At 40.6% G+C, this 17,387-nt stretch overlaps 2 protein-coding genes across 3 annotated transcripts; both read left to right on the top strand.

Annotated features, from left to right (window-relative positions):
- The first annotated feature begins 2,535 nt into the window (after window positions 1-2,535).
- On the top strand, window positions 2,536-5,643 carry nfkbil1 (nuclear factor of kappa light polypeptide gene enhancer in B-cells inhibitor-like 1). The gene is made up of 4 exons (XM_072372297.1): window positions 2,536-2,905; window positions 3,012-3,124; window positions 4,505-4,616; window positions 4,702-5,643. Exons 1-4 carry the CDS (start codon window positions 2,632-2,634, stop codon window positions 5,286-5,288), a joined length of 1,086 nt encoding a protein of 361 aa, XP_072228398.1. The 5' UTR covers window positions 2,536-2,631; the 3' UTR covers window positions 5,289-5,643.
- A 788-nt stretch (window positions 5,644-6,431) lies between these two features.
- Window positions 6,432-16,551, top strand: atp6v0a2a (ATPase H+ transporting V0 subunit a2a). Of its 2 annotated transcripts, none has more exons than XM_072372187.1 (20): window positions 6,432-7,088; window positions 7,490-7,568; window positions 7,788-7,885; window positions 9,191-9,328; window positions 9,721-9,797; window positions 9,895-10,021; window positions 10,118-10,200; window positions 10,286-10,379; window positions 10,455-10,667; window positions 12,423-12,573; window positions 12,672-12,811; window positions 12,902-13,059; window positions 13,157-13,247; window positions 13,331-13,449; window positions 14,081-14,291; window positions 14,380-14,499; window positions 14,582-14,698; window positions 14,977-15,094; window positions 15,199-15,370; window positions 15,586-16,551. In XM_072372187.1, the coding sequence occupies exons 1-20, from the start codon at window positions 6,978-6,980 to the stop codon at window positions 15,686-15,688; spliced, it is 2,520 nt and encodes an 839-aa protein (XP_072228288.1). In that variant the 5' UTR covers window positions 6,432-6,977; the 3' UTR covers window positions 15,689-16,551. The 2 variants fall into 2 exon arrangements, with proteins under 2 accessions (XP_072228288.1, XP_072228287.1); XM_072372186.1 differs by having other exon boundaries at window positions 9,700-9,797.
- The last annotated feature ends 836 nt before the right edge of the window (window positions 16,552-17,387 follow it).

The raw sequence follows: 17,387 nt of genomic DNA, 5'->3' as shown, positions 1-17,387 counted from the left end.
ATTTTGTCATACTCTGTAAGAACAACCTGCAGCTACACACTGTGCTTGTGTATGTGTGGAAGTAGCTGTACTACAACTGTTTTAGGGGCATAAATCTGTTTGCACAAACAGACTGGTGTTTACACAGTCACATTGTGGAGACTGTGCAGACTCAACTTCCTCTTGGGGACACAAAGCATGTCCTCTTAACGTAAATCAGAGGACAAGGTTATAGCCCAGTCCGTACATGTTCTAAATCATCTAAAAATACTCTGCTTGGAATAACTGCCTTTGCATGATATTATTTTACCCACATAAAACTCCAGTTAAGTTGTTTTATGGAATTATTTTATCCAATAGTTTTTTGTCCTCCAGAGTCATTTGTAAATGTTATTCATTTCGGGTTCAACAAAGTGACACGAGATGTCTTTGATTTCATAGAGAGCCCATTCTCAGTAGAAAGTATGAAAGTTCTGAATGTTTCGGACAATTAAATTGTCCTTCGACATCCATGTTTTACTCTCAGATTGGAAATGAAAGAAACTTTCTTCAGTCAGATGAATGTTAAAGCAGTCTTCTGGTGTCAGACTCTGCATATACAGTCACGTGAAGAAGTTCAGGTCAAACTGTGACTATCAAATGGTGTGAAAGTGTAAACACGACAGATTTCTATGAGATATATATTTCTAAAGAGATTTTTTTTATTATTGTTTCAAAATAGCCAAAAATAACCCCGCATGGTTAGAACAATTACATCTCCTTTGGCAAATATCACAGGTTTCAACATTTTTTCATAGTAGCTATAATTCATTTAGAGATTTCAACAGATTTTTCCTTGCAAAAGATTCTAATTCTCCAGGTTTCTCTGGCCATATTGCATGCACCGATTTTACAGATTACCGATGATGCTTGGGTTGGGAAACCTTCAGCTTATGCCTCTCAAGTTAATCCACTGTTGACTTTGACTTCTTTTTAGAATCATCCTGGACACTATCCTTTTTCTCTTACAGATGATGTGATATTTACTGGTATTTAGGTGCATCCATTCTGTCCTCTACAGTAAAATGTTTCCCTTTCCTCTGGCTGCAACACAGGTCCAAACATTGATCCATCCACTCCTGTGCCTAACATTCGCAGAGGTTTTCTTTTCATTCAATTTTACACTTTGTTTGTTCCAAACATACATTTACCCATGAATTCTAAAAGGTTCTGTTTTAGAATTGCTGCTGATTGTTGGACAAATTTAAAGCGTCAGGATATTAATAAATTTGCATGAATCATTTTCTAATGATTTTTGCCAAGCCACACCCAAGACAAGCTAATTAAACTCTGATAGATCTAATATCTTTGGGTTCTTAAACATCTGCATGGTGCTCCTTCTCTTTGTTTCCCCCCTAAAACTGAAAAATAATGAACAAGTCTTGTTCAAAATGTTGAAAACAGAGTTGAATCTGTAACTCAAACTATACAGGGGACTAGTTCTACTCTCATCTAAACTATCGGCACTTGAGTATCCAAAGTTTTACATACCTCTGAACATTATTCCACACACCAAAGCTCAAACATCCATTAAACATAACAGAAAGCAAAACACATTTTTTATGTATATATGTTAGGAAATAAAAATGTTGGTACCTCAGTATGTTGTTTCAAAGTGCATCAATTGTTTAAGGGCTAAAAATTTAAAATCAAACTTTAAATACTGTTTTTCCAATCTTAGCTTTCAAACTGTCTATGTGCTTTTAAATGGGTGAAAAAGTCTAATTGACCTATACAGTCTCTGAGTTAAATAAACTCACTGTAATCCTGTCCACAGCCCATAGATGTAGATGTTGCTTTTAAATAAAGGTTCTTTGTTAATTCTCTGTTAAGCCCAAGAGAACAGTGAAAAGAAGTTGTCAGACAGCTGTAACAGTTGCCTCAATTCACCAGATCTAGTCATAACACTCACCAGTATGAGATGGTGGGTATATATCAAACTTCAAAACAATGCACAGGATTGTGTAAGGCCTGTGTATGCTGGAAAACACATGAATACTTTGGTTTTTCAAAGGGGATTTTTACTTTTAAAAAACAGTTACTGAGGGTGGCTTTCAACCGCTGTTGTACATGAGCCTACATTCACACAACATTACACAGATGACGTTTTTACATTACAGCTTCAGGACAGGTGGTATGTTGAAAGAAGGCTGAAGCACAAAACCCACAGAGAGCGGAGATGACTACTGGGAAATTAGCTTTGTAGAAAGCTGCTTTCATGCAGAATACAGTTCCAGAGGCATAATACGGTAAATATTTTTGATTAAAGGTGAAAATAGCATCTTAAAAAGTGTAATTCAAAGATGTTTTTATAACCATTTTGAAAAAACACCAAAAATAGAGGAAGCAATACAGGTTACAACGCAGGCAAAGTCAGTTTAGTTGGAAACAGCTAAAGGGTCAATCCCATAACTATGAGGCACAACGCGAATGTCTTTTAGAGAAGATAGTCAATACTGACACCTAGCGGTAGAACTATTGTGTGGTAACTATTCTGATGCCGGAACTTGAGTGTGCAGGCTCTCGAACGAGTCGGACTTATTAAGAAGACGGACCACCGAACCAAGGCCAGAGGAAGCTAAATAATTAGCTTCAGTTGTATTTGAAGCTAATATGGTATCCCACAGACAGGCACGGGTGTGGAGGTACGTGGAGGAAGGCAGTCTTCTGAAGCTGAAGTCGTACTTGCGGAAGCATCGGGACCTGGACGTGAACTTCACACAGGGAAAGAGGCAGAGGAGCCCGCTGCAGTTGGCCTGCTCCCTGGAAGACGACGCTGTTCTGCGGCTGCTGCTGAAACACGGAGCCGATGTTCTTCAGAAGGACCACAAAGGAGACACGGCGCTGCACATCGCAGCTAACAGGGCCCTAAAACACGGAAAAACAGGTGAGGAAAAGAGGATTTTTACTCGATTAACATGCATGAGCACAGTTGGTGTTTGTTAAACAGTGCTGTTGAAAAACTACCTCTTTTTCTTGTGGTCTTCTCCAAGTTTATGATGACCTGGTTGTTCCCCTCAAAAAGATATGTCCTGAAGCTTTGAATGCTCCAAACAGAGCAGGAGTCACACCACTGGACCTGTTGAACTGGATGAAACCTTCAGAGGTAAACGACTGTTTGAAGTTCTCACATCACTGATCTTAGTACAAGATCAGCTAACGATCAAGTTGTCTACTCGTTGATGTTTAGGGGTAAAACAAAAGAAAACTCTTCTTAACAAAAAATGTTCAACAAATCACACTTTATGTTGTGAAGATAGAGCTATGATGACAGTAAGGCTGATTATAGTGTAAACCATCTCTTGTTGTTATAATTCACTTTATTTGGGGTGTGAACATTTTTTTAATTCCATTTCAGTTAGGAATTATTGTTTTTCAGTTGTCTGAAAGTGTTTTTAAAAAACTGAATAATAGAAGGTTATAAACATCAGGATGATTAGAAATGAATATCATTAAACAGAATTTCCCACTCAGGGTTGCTATAGGTGGGAACATCAGCTGTACTAATCAGTGCTATTAAGGCCCATGTGGAGCCGTAACCTCATCACTGGTGCTCTATGAAATAGAACAACTAATTGTACTGTTTAGTAATGAATAGTACAGTTTAGGCTGCTTTTAATAAACTGATATAATCGGTAATTAGTGATCCTGTTAAGGACGATATAAGAGCAGAAGTATGCAAAGAAGAGGACATTTGACTAACTGTACGATAACCCTTTGAATTATTAAAATTATTAATGATGCTGAGCTTTTGAGGGTTTTTCATGTGCACTCAAAACTGAATAAACATATTAGTGTTTATTCATGCTGATCTCTGACCCATGGACGAGGTGTAAAAATACACAAACAGCTTCCACGGACAGCGAGGCAGTGATTGAAAAGGGAGAAAAGACACAATGGAATATATGAATGTCTGTTTTTCTCTCGCTTTTGGTTGTTTCCACTTGCGGGCAACTCGTGGCTTTAGCTCTTTGTTTTGATGCTGACGAAGCTGCTACGGTGGCCTAGATTTGCGGTACCAGCTGCCTGACCTTCCACAGCACCACCCCCCAGTAGATGGTGCCCTATATCACTGCTGAGCTCGCTTATAGGAAAGACCAGCACTGCACGTTCTCATTAGTACTCAGGAGTCACTAATTAGACCATACCTACTTTCAAACCTTCATGTTTCTGTAAAGTTTTGAGAACTACAAATTTGCGTAAACGAAGCTGTGGTTCCGGCTCCAATGAACCAGAGTAGCTTCCTTTAGTAGCTAAAGGAAGTTTTTCTTCTCTAAAAACAGAAACAGCTTATGATTTATGTGATCCGTCATGTAACAGGTTCACATAAAATCTGTTTTGCAAAAATTGGTCATGGTTTTGGATACTTTTCAACCTTTTCTAATGTCCATCTGGAAACGCTGATGGAAATCTGGCTGGTGTTGGATTTTCCATCTCACTTCTCTTTGGGTTGATATTTGCATCTATTTTCCCTAAATTCCATTAGACCGCAGACAACATGAGCCGTGAGCCTGGGGCTGACCCTGAGAAGGAGTGGGTTGAGAAGCTGTTTGGCGAATGCGAGGATGAATTTTGCGAAACATTTGGCGCTTATGACGGTAAATCTAAAAATCTTCAGTGCCAAATTTGATTCAGTCTCTTTCCACTTGATTCTAACGCACCTTTTTTTTCTCTCTCTTACAGCTGACGATTTTCTTCCTGTTGACGAAGACGAGGAGGACTTTGGGGACTGGGCTGATCGTATCAGAAGACAATATTTTGACAAAAAACACGCTGAAGCTCAAAGACTGGCGTCGTCGTCCTCGAGCTGGAAAAAGCAGAACAGTAGGCAAAAGAGGGAACAAGCGGAAAGTCATAAGGAGCTGCACAAAAGGCTGCAGAGGGAACACGAGGAGTATCTGGCTCGAGCGGCACGTAAAGAGGAAGAGTCTCGGCAGGGAAAGAAGCGTCGGTATGATGAGAGATGTGCTGCTACCTTCAGCAGCGCGTCCTCGTCAGCCAGCACAAAACTGAGCTACAGTGACATCCCCTGGCCAGCTCCAACAGGCACAGTCCAGGAGATGGTGGATGTGATGCTGCACGGCGTGGACCGAAAGGCCTTGGAGGTGTTCCGTAAAGCAATCCGTAAGCAGCAAGCGCTGTGGCATCCGGATAAATTTGCTCAACGATGTGAGGCTCGGTTAACAGAGGGGGACAAACAGCGGATCCTGGATACGGTCACAGCTCTGTCACAAGAACTCAACAGACTGGCTCAGAGTCTCAGGACTTAAAATCACCGCATGGACAAGCCACACATTTCATGCACTGGAAATCTGAGAGACTTCAAAAGACCAATAAAATCTGGCCTCTTGCCAATCAGTTGTTGACAGCATTTCTGGCCTCACAGCCCTTGCAGGTGAAAGCCCTGTTTGTTATCAGTGGTGAGCGATCTGTAAGGGCTTTAAATTAAAGTGAAGGGGCTCTGCTGAATGTCAGACCATTTAATCAAAAGAAATTTTTATTCATTGCTGAATTGAGTAGTCTGCTACAGCTGCATCGTATTTTTTTTGTTGTTTTTTTTGTATATGTCTCACCCAGTCATGAAGACATCGAAGCTCTGACCGTTGCAACAAAGGCTTTCTTTTTTGGGGTCTACACAACGTGCTCTTGATGCGATGACAAAAGCATCTGCACCAAGAAAAATACGTAACATATACATTTAAGATTAAAATGTGTCTCCAACCCTGGGTAACATTTGTGTTGAGTCATCTCTCATCTGAAACGGGCTGCTGATGCGATAATAGTTTATCTCCAGCGGACATTTATTCTACGAACGTCAAAATTAACATATCACTCCCAAACACCCCAAATATACGATGTTACACACAAAGAAAAGCAGATGGCCGAGCCGCTTTCAGCGATGCAACCTAATAAACTGATGCACTGGTTGCCAGGTTTGTGAGCTAACCCTCTTAAAGAGATACACAAATACACGATTGCCATTCCCGCATAATTTAAAACGAAACAAAGGAAAGAGCCGAATTGTTTGCACGTTTCTTAAATGTACCCTTTATTTGTCTTACGTTAATATTTATAGATGTCTTTATTTTCATTACCTATTTGTCTCACTTTATATTGCTGCGTTTCCTTTGGGCTTAGGAGGCATTGCTGTGACACTAGTTGTTAAGCTTAGAAATGTACAACATGATAACTGAAGCAGATCTAACGTCGACACGGGGTAAATTCATGTCAGGCAAACGGATTTATGGCCAGATAAAACCACATTTGCTGTCATTCAAACCGTTCACTGTCAAATTGAATCTCCATTTGGCCCACAGGCTGCAGCAACACCACTGTAAATCAAGAAAACCTGATTATTTCAGAGGAGAAGACGAGATCTGGCAACCCGGGGACGCAATCTGTGTCAATTGCCCAGCGACGTGGAGCGAATAAAGGCCGTAGCCTATTTCTGACTGGGGCTTATTTTTAACGTGCCAGTTAGCGTTTAACCTCGCTTGTCGACAAGGAGGGTTTATAGTTCATTTTGTAGTTTGCTCGTTGCTTTTCGTTCATAGCGTTGCGTAGTTACCGTGTTTTTCTGCGCTGTTATGACAGGTGTTCAAGGTAAAGGAGCCTACCGGATGACGCCTTTCTCCGGTCTGTCGACGCGAAAGGTGTATTTGTGAGATTTCGTCTTTGTTTCAAATGGTTTATTCAATAGACATCAGGCGACTCTAAGGGGTGGGGGACAAACCGGCGCGACACCCAGAGATCCGGGATGAGGACCATTCCTGTTGTCAAAAGTGTCATTATTATTAGACCATAATTAATCCGGCAGGGGGAAGTTAATTGGCTAAGCGGGTCGTTTCGTCGAATTCGCCGATGTGCCGTTTCGGTGTGTAGCGAGCGGCTCGTGTCCAGGTTCAGCAGGCTCCAGACAGATTATCAACGGAGGAGAAGTGTCTGTCTGGCAGATAAAGATGGTGTTTCGAAGTGAGGAGATGTGCTTGGCGCAATTGTTTCTGCAGTCCGGCTCCGAATATGACTGCATTAGTGAGCTCGGGGAGCTGGGGCTGGTCGAGTTCAGAGATGTAAGTAGAGAGTCTCATGATGCCCATACTTGTTTTTTGTAAATAAATAAAACTCCTATCTTTTTTATTATTACTAAAAGACAGTGTGAATCAAGACATTATAAATCGATTGTACCCTCGTTTTTCTTTCTGATTATGCATGCCTATCTATCTATCTGCCTGTCTGTCTGTCTGTCTGTCTAAAGTAAATAGAGTCACTATAATATAACATACAAAATAGTCCACCTGGCTTGGAAACTGTAGATAAAGGTTTTTAACTTCCTATGTTTGCTTAGAATCCATGATAATAAGAGGAAGAACAGACAATTAAGAGTCTTAGAATAACTCGGAGGCACCTGAATACCTCGTCTGCACATGCGTGTACTGCAGCCACCTGATTTGCGATGCTCCTCTGGTTTCAGCTCAACCCGAGTGTCAGCTCCTTCCAGCGGCGCTTTGTCAGCGAAATTAAGAGATGCGACGAGATGGAGAGAATTCTGGGTAAGTCACCATCCACCACCCTGGACGTGGGTGTAGCCTGAGCATGCACCTCGACAATTAATCATGCATCCCAGGCAATGGCTCCCAGGCCAATTGTTTTTCTGTCTAAAATGGTCCCTCAAAGACTGTTTTTAAAAAAAAAAAAAAAAAAAAGCAGATTACGCTGACATTTACTGAGTAATTACCGTGAAACGCACTATCAGCTATTTCTGTGAGCAGGCTTCCTTCTGAGGGAGATCCAGAAGGCTAAAATAGCTGTTCCAGAGGAGGATGAGAGCCCACTTGCTCCTCCACCCAGACAGGTCCTTGAGATCATGGTAAGTGTTCAAAGGTGTTAAGAAAAATCTTTGCCAGTGTGAATAGTGAAGCAAATGGAGAACGACACTTGGAGACAAAAACTCAAATGTGACAGAGTTGGCTAACATTTTAAGGAAGATTAGTCTTATACTTCCAACTTTTACAGTTTCACAACAACTAAACGGTAAGAGCCCAAAGTTTGGGCCGCACTGCTGCTTTACTTTTGCAGCTTGTTCTGCATGTCCAGTACTTCAGCAGTTATTGTGGGCTCTTTATCTATTCATCACACAAAAGGCTAAATTGCACATTGAGGTTCTTGGTGACCTTCCATCTACAATGTTTCTGAGGTGTATATGTAGATTTTCAATGAAGTTTGTGGACAGTGAGGTCCGTGATATGACTCAGCTTGCTGCCCTTGAGATGGTCAATTGTGATTTTAAGCTATTTTTCAGGATGAATGCTCTGTTTTACAGTGTGATGTTTGCTCTCAAAATTAGCAGGTGTTACACTAAAATCCTTCCTCCCAATACAAGTGAAATGCCACTAACTGCAGCACTATCCCAAAACAGGACCCACCCCGTGATTAATAGTGGGACTGGTGTTCTTTTGATACGATGTTGCAGCCCTTTTCCTACAAATCTACCTTTGTTCATTGCAGCCAAAAAGTTCTGTTCTAACTTAATCAGCCATTAGGATATCAGGCCTCTGATGGTGAAGTTTACGGTGGAGATCTTCTGTGAAAGTTGCATTTGTGCAGATTTGGCGGCACAGTGGAACAGCGCACCATCACTCCACAGTCTGATTATATCTTACTCTTTCGTATTCAGATGTGGGTTTTGATTTCCCTTACTGGGAGCAATTCTCTGGTTTTCTTGGCCTTTCAGATTTGTGCTTGATCTCCTCTGTTCATTTGAACTGCTATTTCTTACTTATATTAAGAGCTGAGGAAACAGTTACCTGCTTTGCTGTCTTCTTGTGGCCTTCTTCAGCTTTACATCATTACTCTCAAAGCCATTTATTTTTACCTTAAAATTGTACGAAACTAACACCATACACCTATCTTGGTAAAGATGTGTTTAAAAAGATTTTTTTTTCTTTAGCTCTATGCCTTTTGGAGATGATTTCATCCTCTATTCCAAAGTTTTTAACTGAAAAGGTCAAACGTTTGCATGCCACTATATGCAGTCTTTCTTTAAAGATGTGCACCTGTGACCGTATTCTGCAGCCAGTTACAATCAACATTGTTTCTTGCGTCGCCCCAAAGTTGCATAAACAGGCTATTCTTCTGACAAATTCAGACTTCTGGTGTTCACTGTGATATCCAGGAGCAGCTTCAGAGGCTGGAGATGGAGCTCAGCGAGGTGGCGAAGAACAAAGAAAAGCTTCAGCGAAACCTCCTGGAGCTCACCGAATACACTCACATGCTGAAGATCACGCGGACCTTCATTCACAGCCGCTCCAGAGTGAGTGTGTTCATCAGCTGCTCATTTCTCCTCCCAACTGTCCATGTACTGCATTTCCAAGCTCCATTCTCCTGGCATCTTTCCTGACTCGCCTCCCCCGCACCTCACCAGTTGTTTTCTTGTCGCTGATGTGTTTAATTTGCCTTGGTGACCAGGAGCGGTGCTGGCTTTAATTAATGACACGGTCACAGTTCAGCCGTTACAAGCACCACCTGACTCATCCAGACTGTGACCACTGCAACAGTGATGTCTGTGTGAGACAGGAAGTTGGGGAAAATAAGCATCATGACATCAGCTCTGTTTACAAGAACCATAACAGGAGCAGTTAATGTCAGCTATCACAAATGAAACATGTTCCTTTTTATAACTAGCATGAGGCTCTTGGTCCCCAGTATGAAGAGTTCCCCACTATGGAGACAGACTCGGTTACAGGATGCACTGGTATGCAAAGACTTGGAGCAAAACTTGGGTGAGTTGCAATATCAGTCATTCATAAACCGTCACAGGATATCGAAACATGGTTAGAACACACACCCTTAACTTAATCTGCTTCGTCCTGGGTGCAGGTTTGTTTCAGGACTCATCCAGCGGGTGAAGGTGGAGGCATTTGAGCGCATGTTGTGGAGAGTGTGTAAAGGTTACACCATTCTGAGCTACGCCGAAGTGGATGAGAGCCTTGCTGATCTCGATACTGTGAGCTCAATTGTAAAAGTAATTTTTCCACACTTTATGACTTTTTGACTTCCGACAGGGCTGCCATGATGACATCTCTGAACTGTGTGATTACAGGGTGAAATAAACAAAAGTGTTGTGTTTCTCATCTCTTTCTGGGGAGACCAGATTGGACAGAAAGTTCAAAAGATCTGTGACTGGTAAGAGTTCCCTCACTGTACGACTTAACCTCTCACAGATCATGCATCATCCCTCATTGTCAGCATTTTTCTTTGTCGCCCTTAGTTACCACTGTCACCTATATCCGCACCCTGAGAACGATGAGGAACGAGCGGACGTGTTGGACAGCTTAAGAACACGAATCCAAGACCTTAACAATGTAGGGCCTGGGTTGGAGAATACAACATGTTCACACATTCTCAGTGGGTTTTGTAGTAATTGTTGTCTCCTGCAGGTGCTTCATCGCACTGAGGACTACTTGAAGCAGGTTCTGCAGAAGGCCGCAGAGTCGGCCTACTCCTGGGTGGTGCAGGTGAAAAAGATGAAGGCAATCTATCACATCCTCAACCTCTGCAGCTTTGATGTTACCAACAAGTGTCTGATTGCTGAGGTGTGGTGTCCCGTCAGTGACTTAGCCAACCTCAGAGGAGCGCTTGAAGAGGGTTCAGTGAGTATAATGCACCATATGTTATAGTTGACGATGTCAGAAACATTATTTTAATGCACCTCCCATTCAACTTTACAGAAAAGTCAAATTATACACATGCCTTTTACAGTTATAGTTCTTTGCAGTGGGGTTATATAACGTATTTAGAGTCATTTTAATACCTACAGTTGATTGTAGTCAACACTCCCCCAATATGGATAAGCGTGACACAGCACTTAAGCAGTAAGCTGCACTGAACAACTGCAAAATATAATATAACTACCTAAAAAAGCCCATGGTGGGTGCTGCTTTACCATTGTCTCTTTGATCAGGGTAGGAGTTGAAGAATAACCCCCATATTCTGCTAAGTAAATTTACTGTTTCTGTCAATGGAATCTGGTGGCTTTGAAGAGTGCAAATAACTGTCAGCAAGACAGATGAAAGTACTTAGTCGACAATTGTAAAGTGAGATTCATGGTCATTTTGAACTGCATGTCAGGTGGTTGATATGCTCAGAAACCCCCAAAGATGATGCAAGTACATTACACTTTGTCAGTTTACTTGTGAACAAGATTCTTCTTATTGCTGTAACATTACTACATGATTCGACTCCACTATTTCAGATGTATCGATGGAGAAATTGCACATATGGGAACCAACTGGATTTTGGTTCCACATGAAAAAATAGGCATCTTCATAAGCTTTTTCTAATGTAATGTTAATTATTGCATATATTATGGCACTGTATTTTCAGTGCGCTCGTGGACAACTCAGGAACTATATTAAGTACTATACGTCCAACTACAGGGCAGAAAGCATTGCTCATCTTGGTTTGTTTGGCGGAGACAGCCTCCTGAGGACAAATGACAAGGCAGTTCACTCTACCAACGGCCAACAAAAAAGATGGATGGAAATTGTTAAATATTCTCAAGGGGTTATATCCTTCTGCCAAGAGCTGAAGAAGATTACGGATCCATGCCAGTAAAAACACTGAATAATTTAATACAAGTCCAAAGGCAGCAAAGTCACTACAGTGCCCACTTAGTGTCTCAGAATACAAAACTCTGATTCCTGTGTCATAAGACTTTATCTCTTGTCATTACTTAGAGAACTTAATCAAATACGGAAAATCACAGAGGACATAATTATCAGTGTCTGTTAATGATTTGTATGTACTCATTTTCCTTAAACATCACTAATGACAAAAACCAGGTGAGATGATGTAGAAATAGTTTAATTTTCCACAAGTCTTAGTTACACAAGTCACAAGTATATTCTGAACTATGTAATGGTGTTTTATGACGGAGTTATTTCATTCTTGTGTCAGCAAGAATTTGAAATGGACGTTAAAGAAGTTTAACACAGTCTTATGCCCATCCAGTAATGTTTGTAAGTAAGCAACCTGTCTACAGCTTTTGATAGTGAATTATATGTAGGGGTAAAAGTATACCATTGTTTCAAGTTCCTATATTTAGCCACTTTCATTTCTTTACTTTTTCTATCATTAACTTTAGCATTTTTATTTGTTTTTTTTAGATTCACATCAATGAGTATTTTCTTCTTTTTCTGTAAAGCGTGTGCCAGCAACTGTGCCTGAAATAGCCGGCATAGTTGGTTGTTTGACAGAAGATTCCTCTTTGAGAACTGGGGGGAAAAAAACCTGGGACCAAAAAACTCTGCATTTTCTCCTGTCTTTTTCTTTTCCCTATGCCCTAACAGTCAACATTAATTTTACTATTATTCTTCGCTTCCCTACATTAATTTCTTCATGATCAGAGGAAAGGTGATGCTACTGTGCCGTCCTTCGTGAACCGCATCCCGAGCACCGATACCCCACCTACGCTTTTAAGAACCAACAAGTTCACTTCTGGGTTTCAGAGCATTGTGGAGGCTTATGGGGTGGGGGACTATCGTGAGGTAAGCCCAGGTAAGAACTACGTTTAGTGAAGTATCTATTTGTTAATTTATTTATTTAGCTTTCCTTTGCTAAGTTCAGAATAAACATGTTTATTTTGTTACTGGCAGCTCCCTACACCATCATCACTTTCCCCTTCCTGTTTGCTGTGATGTTTGGTGACCTCGGCCACGGGATGGTAATGAGCCTCTTTGCCTTGTGGATGGTGCTGACGGAGAAAAAGCAGAAGAAGAGACGTACAAGTAATGAGGTAGGGAATGAGCGCTTGGCTTCACTTTTAACGCTGAGTTGTATTGTTGTAAATTAGTTTTATCTGATAGCTGTGTCCTCGTTGTCTCAGATATGGTTGACATTTTTCAACGGGCGTTACATCATCCTGATGATGGGGCTTTTTTCAGTCTATACTGGACTCATTTACAATGACTGTTTCTCCAAGTCTCTGAATATATTCGGCTCTGGATGGAGCGTTAGGGCTATGTTTGCAAATCAGCAGTGGACGTGAGTATCGGTGAAAAAGCTTCAGTCCATTTTTATAACACTGCATGATGTGTTTGAACAGAGGCTTTTCATTGTATTCTTGTCTTTCACTCCGCAGAAACAAAACACTCCAAACAAATGCTTTGCTCACGTTGGACCCAAATGTGAGTGGAGTCTTCAATGGACCGTACCCATTTGGCATTGACCCTGTGAGTACATGCACTCAGGCACGTAAGCCAGTACAGAGATTCTCATGTTATTTTCACTGAGACTCTCTGTGATCTTCCATCAGATATGGAACATGGCGGTGAACCGGCTGTCTTTCCTCAACTCGTATAAAATGAAGATGTCAGTTGTCATTGGGGTCATTCACATGAGTTTTGGAGTGGTGCTGAGTGTCTTCAACCACTTGTAAGTGGCTTGAGATAACTTTTCCTCATATTGTTATTTAATCTCGATATAACATCACTGTTTGTTAAGCATTCTGTTGTGTTTCTGCAAATATGATACGAAGCCTATGCAGTTTTAATTTATATAGGCTTAAAATTTATAAGCTCTTATAAGCTTTAATTAATAATACCTTCAGCACCTAAACTGAGGCTTGGCAATCACTAGCCTTTGCAGCAAGACATTGAACCCAAGAATGCATTGAAATCAGAAATCATCACCTGGAATGTCGCTGAGTAGGCCACCTCAGTGCCTGGATTTCAGTTGTGTTAAATGTCTTTAACCCTCTGGGGTCTGAGCACATTAATGACGTCATGTGATCATAGACCTCAGAGGGTTAAATAGATAGGAATATTAATAATTGATTGGAGCATAGTAACAACCTGCCAAAAATATTTATTTACTGCACCACCTTAACAACAAGCTGTGGCCCTCTGCCTGCGCCAGTGTGACATAAAGCACCTCTGGTCATTACTTGTTCCTCATAAACTTTGTTTCTATGTTTTGTAAGCCCTCACAGATCCAATCATCACATCCCTACTTTATGACTTTTTCTTTTATCTCTATGCTCTTTTTTTTTTTTTTCTCCCATTAGGCACTTCCAACAGAAATTCAATGTCTATCTGCTTTTCCTCCCTGAGCTGCTCTTCCTGCTTTGTCTCTTTGGCTACCTGGTCTTCATGATTCTCTACAAGTGGTTGGCATTTGGTGCACGGGACTCCAGCCAGGCTCCCAGCATCCTCATCCACTTTATCAACATGTTTGTCATGCAGGGGAATGATATCGCTCCTCTCTACCCAGGACAGGTAACTGTTGAAGACAACACTTGCTCCCCAGATATGTTTATGATGCCTGGTGAAGCATGAGTTCAAGCTTGTTACTTTGATTCCACAGACTGGGCTGCAAGTATTCCTACTTGTGATAGCTATGCTGTCCGTTCCTGTGCTGCTGTTAGGGAAACCTCTTTACTTGTATTGGCTGTACCGTGGAGGGAAAGGCCTGCGCAGGCGCAGAGTAAGTCTAGTCAAAAGTCCTGCAGCCTCCTAATTTGATTCTTATGTCAGTAGTTTATCATGATTTTCCTGGCTGACTTCAGGGTTACGAGAGGGTGAGGCGTGTAAGTGAGGATGACAATTCTGTCACACTGTCCTATGAAGATGATGAAGAGGAAGGACTTGGTGAAACGACCAGCAGAGAAGCTATTCCCAAACAGGTCAGTAACTAAAAAAAATAATAATCTGTCTGTGATCAGGCACTAGCTCACTTTTTCATCCACTTGAAATGTTAATGCTATTTGCCCATTAGGAAGTTGAAAGTAGGGCATAAGAAGAAAAGTCAGTTGTAGAGCCAGTTCAGTATCATGTGATCACGTTACAACGTTAAGAGACACTTCACATTGCATTCAAACAGGACAGCCAGATGATCTTAACTTCATTTTCATCACTGTGAATTAAGCATGATAACTTGTGCACTGCTTGAATTGTTTTGCAGTTTGACTTTGCGGATGTGTTGCTGCACCAGGCCATCCACACCATAGAGTACTGCCTGGGCTGCATTTCCAACACTGCATCCTACCTACGTCTCTGGGCACTCAGCTTGGCTCATGCCCGTAAGTTCAGCCAGAAAAAGTAGATCCCGCTATGCCTCTTTGCTCCTGCTCACTTTTGGCTTGAGATTCTTTATTTCTGTGTGCTTTGTGTCTGTGGGTTTTAGAGCTGTCAGAGGTGCTTTGGGCCATGGTTATGCGCCTTGGCCTCAGGATCACCACAAAAGTCGGGGTAGTGTTTTTAGTCCCTGTGTTCGGCCTCTTCGCCACGCTTACCGTGTCCATCCTGTTGGTCATGGAAGGCTTGTCAGCGTTCCTTCACGCTCTCCGACTTCACTGGTGAGTCTCAGTGTTCTTTAATTTCACTGTACCAACTGATGTGGATGCTCAGAATTGTCCTTTACTGAAAGAATGTAAAATAGTGTGATAAGACACTAAGATATGCGCTTGAATTTACAGATCTGTGCCTGTGTTTCATTACCCTAAAGGGTTTTTATTTTTTGTTTATTCTCCCTTCCTTAAAGTATCTTTGCTTGCTTTAATGTTTTCCTCAGGGTTGAGTTTCAGAACAAATTCTACCATGGGACTGGCGTCAAGTTTGTGCCCTTCGACTTCTCCCTCCTGCCCTCGGTTTTTGAGCAAGATGGCTTGCTTTAAACCCTTTGACAAATGGAGGCAAACTTTATAACAGGGAAGGGCACAATGAGTTGGAACAATTCACACTGTGATAACGACAACAGACCTTCAAGACACTGAACTGAAACTCATTGTTGTAGCAACGTTTTTCACCTCGATGGTTTTTAAATGTTATCGGCCGTGCTGACTGCCTTACTATTGTACCCAGCAAACCTCTGAAGATTAGGAGGTTCAGAGTTTTTCTTCTGTTATTTATCTCGTTTTGGGGGTTAAATATTGCTCAGCACCACTCGTCAGTCTTGCTGGGTGACGTTGAATAATATATTTGCATTGTGCTGTGTAAACTGGTTTTGTATTCTTTACAGCACGGTTATTTAAACAGTTACACAGCACAATGTAAAGTCAAATTAGACTCATATCAAGCATCCTGGTGTAGTGCCATAGATATTTTGTTCAGTTGATGAAATGGGGATGTCTTTGGGTTGTTCTTTTTTTGTTTAAACTCCATACGATGAAAAAGAAAAGCTGCAGGCGTCAAAATGTAAAGACATAATAAGCATTACAACCCTTTTGTGAGACATATTTTCACAAAGCACTTTGCAGAAATGATTGTACAATTGAAAGTTTTCACTAATGACTGTGATGATGCCAAATGAAAATAATTAACTGTTTGCTTACTTACTTATTATGACATTAATTTCAACGTAACCTTCCCTATAATCGATAAGAAAACATCTAATAATCCAGAAAAGGTCAAGCCTTAGGCCTTTCTTTGATTAAACTGCTTATTGCATTTGTTAATTATGATAATTGATGGTATTTATTTAAGTTATTGTCTGTACAAGAGTCTAATATTTTACCTTTCTGATGTGTTGAATAAAGATTTTGAGAAATGCAAGCAAATTATGTGGTCTTTGTGGTTTTATTATCCCCATTAATCATGTATTATGGTTCTCGTGTTTTTTTTCTCAGTTTACAGGATTTAACTTTTTAAAGAACTGGAAATGTGTTTTCAGTAACATAAAGTAAAATTAGGCATCACAACTAGTTCTATCTCTCTTGTAACAATAAGATAATTTTCACATGGAAGCATTGAGAAAGCTACTCATTTTACGTATATTTGCTTAGTCTTACATACATTTACATTTGCTTAAAAAATATTTTCAGTCTTATCAGTAATTCACTTTGATAAAGGGACCATCTTCCATCTCTGTGTATATGTGTTTGTTATGATGTATTATCCCCAAATACTATTGGTAACTTACAAAACGTATTTGATAACGATATCATGATAATCTAAACTTTTTTGGCATAAACGAACAGTATTACTGTATATCGAAAACTGAGTTGAATCAATGTGTTGGTTGGACACAGAAAGAGGAAAGAGTGCCCTCTGGTGGTTTAAATCCCACAGTACAACTCAGTCTCAAAGACTGAGATATTAATATCTTAGTACGTATTGCCAAATTTGGCGCACTTAGAATTTAGTGGTTTAATGGCTTTAATAATCAAATTATTGGGTTAATTAAGAAAGCCTTGAGTTTAAAACTTGTAAAAAAGGATGTTAGAATTTCGTATAAAATGTCTTAAGGTTAATTGCAAGGTTATAGTTTATTCAAAAATATTTATTTGAAAATGAATTGATTCCATTTAAAATGTAACTTTAATTTGAATTGTATTTTCTACGATTTTTCTAGATCACCGCAAAATATCTGAGGAC

Source organism: Leuresthes tenuis, unplaced genomic scaffold (genome assembly GCF_036924035.1).
Source record: "Leuresthes tenuis unplaced genomic scaffold, fLeuTen1.0.hap1 SCAF_19, whole genome shotgun sequence".
NCBI lineage: Eukaryota > Metazoa > Chordata > Actinopteri > Atheriniformes > Atherinopsidae > Leuresthes > Leuresthes tenuis.
The sequence above is the reverse complement of the archived record's forward strand: the minus strand, read 5'-3'. Positions and strand labels throughout refer to the sequence as shown.

Bases quoted from the DNA above. Each gene is read 5' to 3' on its own strand.
- nfkbil1 (XM_072372297.1), top strand. From the start codon at position 2,632: ATGGTATCCCACAGACAGGCACGGGTGTGGAGGTACGTGGAGGAAGGC. The intron at 2,906-3,011 runs GTGAGGAAAAGA...GTCTTCTCCAAG, and splicing joins CCTAAAACACGGAAAAACAG to TTTATGATGACCTGGTTGTT. The intron at 3,125-4,504 runs GTAAACGACTGT...AAATTCCATTAG, and splicing joins ACTGGATGAAACCTTCAGAG to ACCGCAGACAACATGAGCCG.
- atp6v0a2a (XM_072372186.1), top strand. From the start codon at position 6,978: ATGGTGTTTCGAAGTGAGGAGATGTGCTTGGCGCAATTGTTTCTGCAG. The intron at 7,569-7,787 runs GTAAGTCACCAT...TTCTGTGAGCAG, and splicing joins CGAGATGGAGAGAATTCTGG to GCTTCCTTCTGAGGGAGATC. The intron at 13,248-13,330 runs GTGAGTACATGC...ATCTTCCATCAG, and splicing joins ACCCATTTGGCATTGACCCT to ATATGGAACATGGCGGTGAA.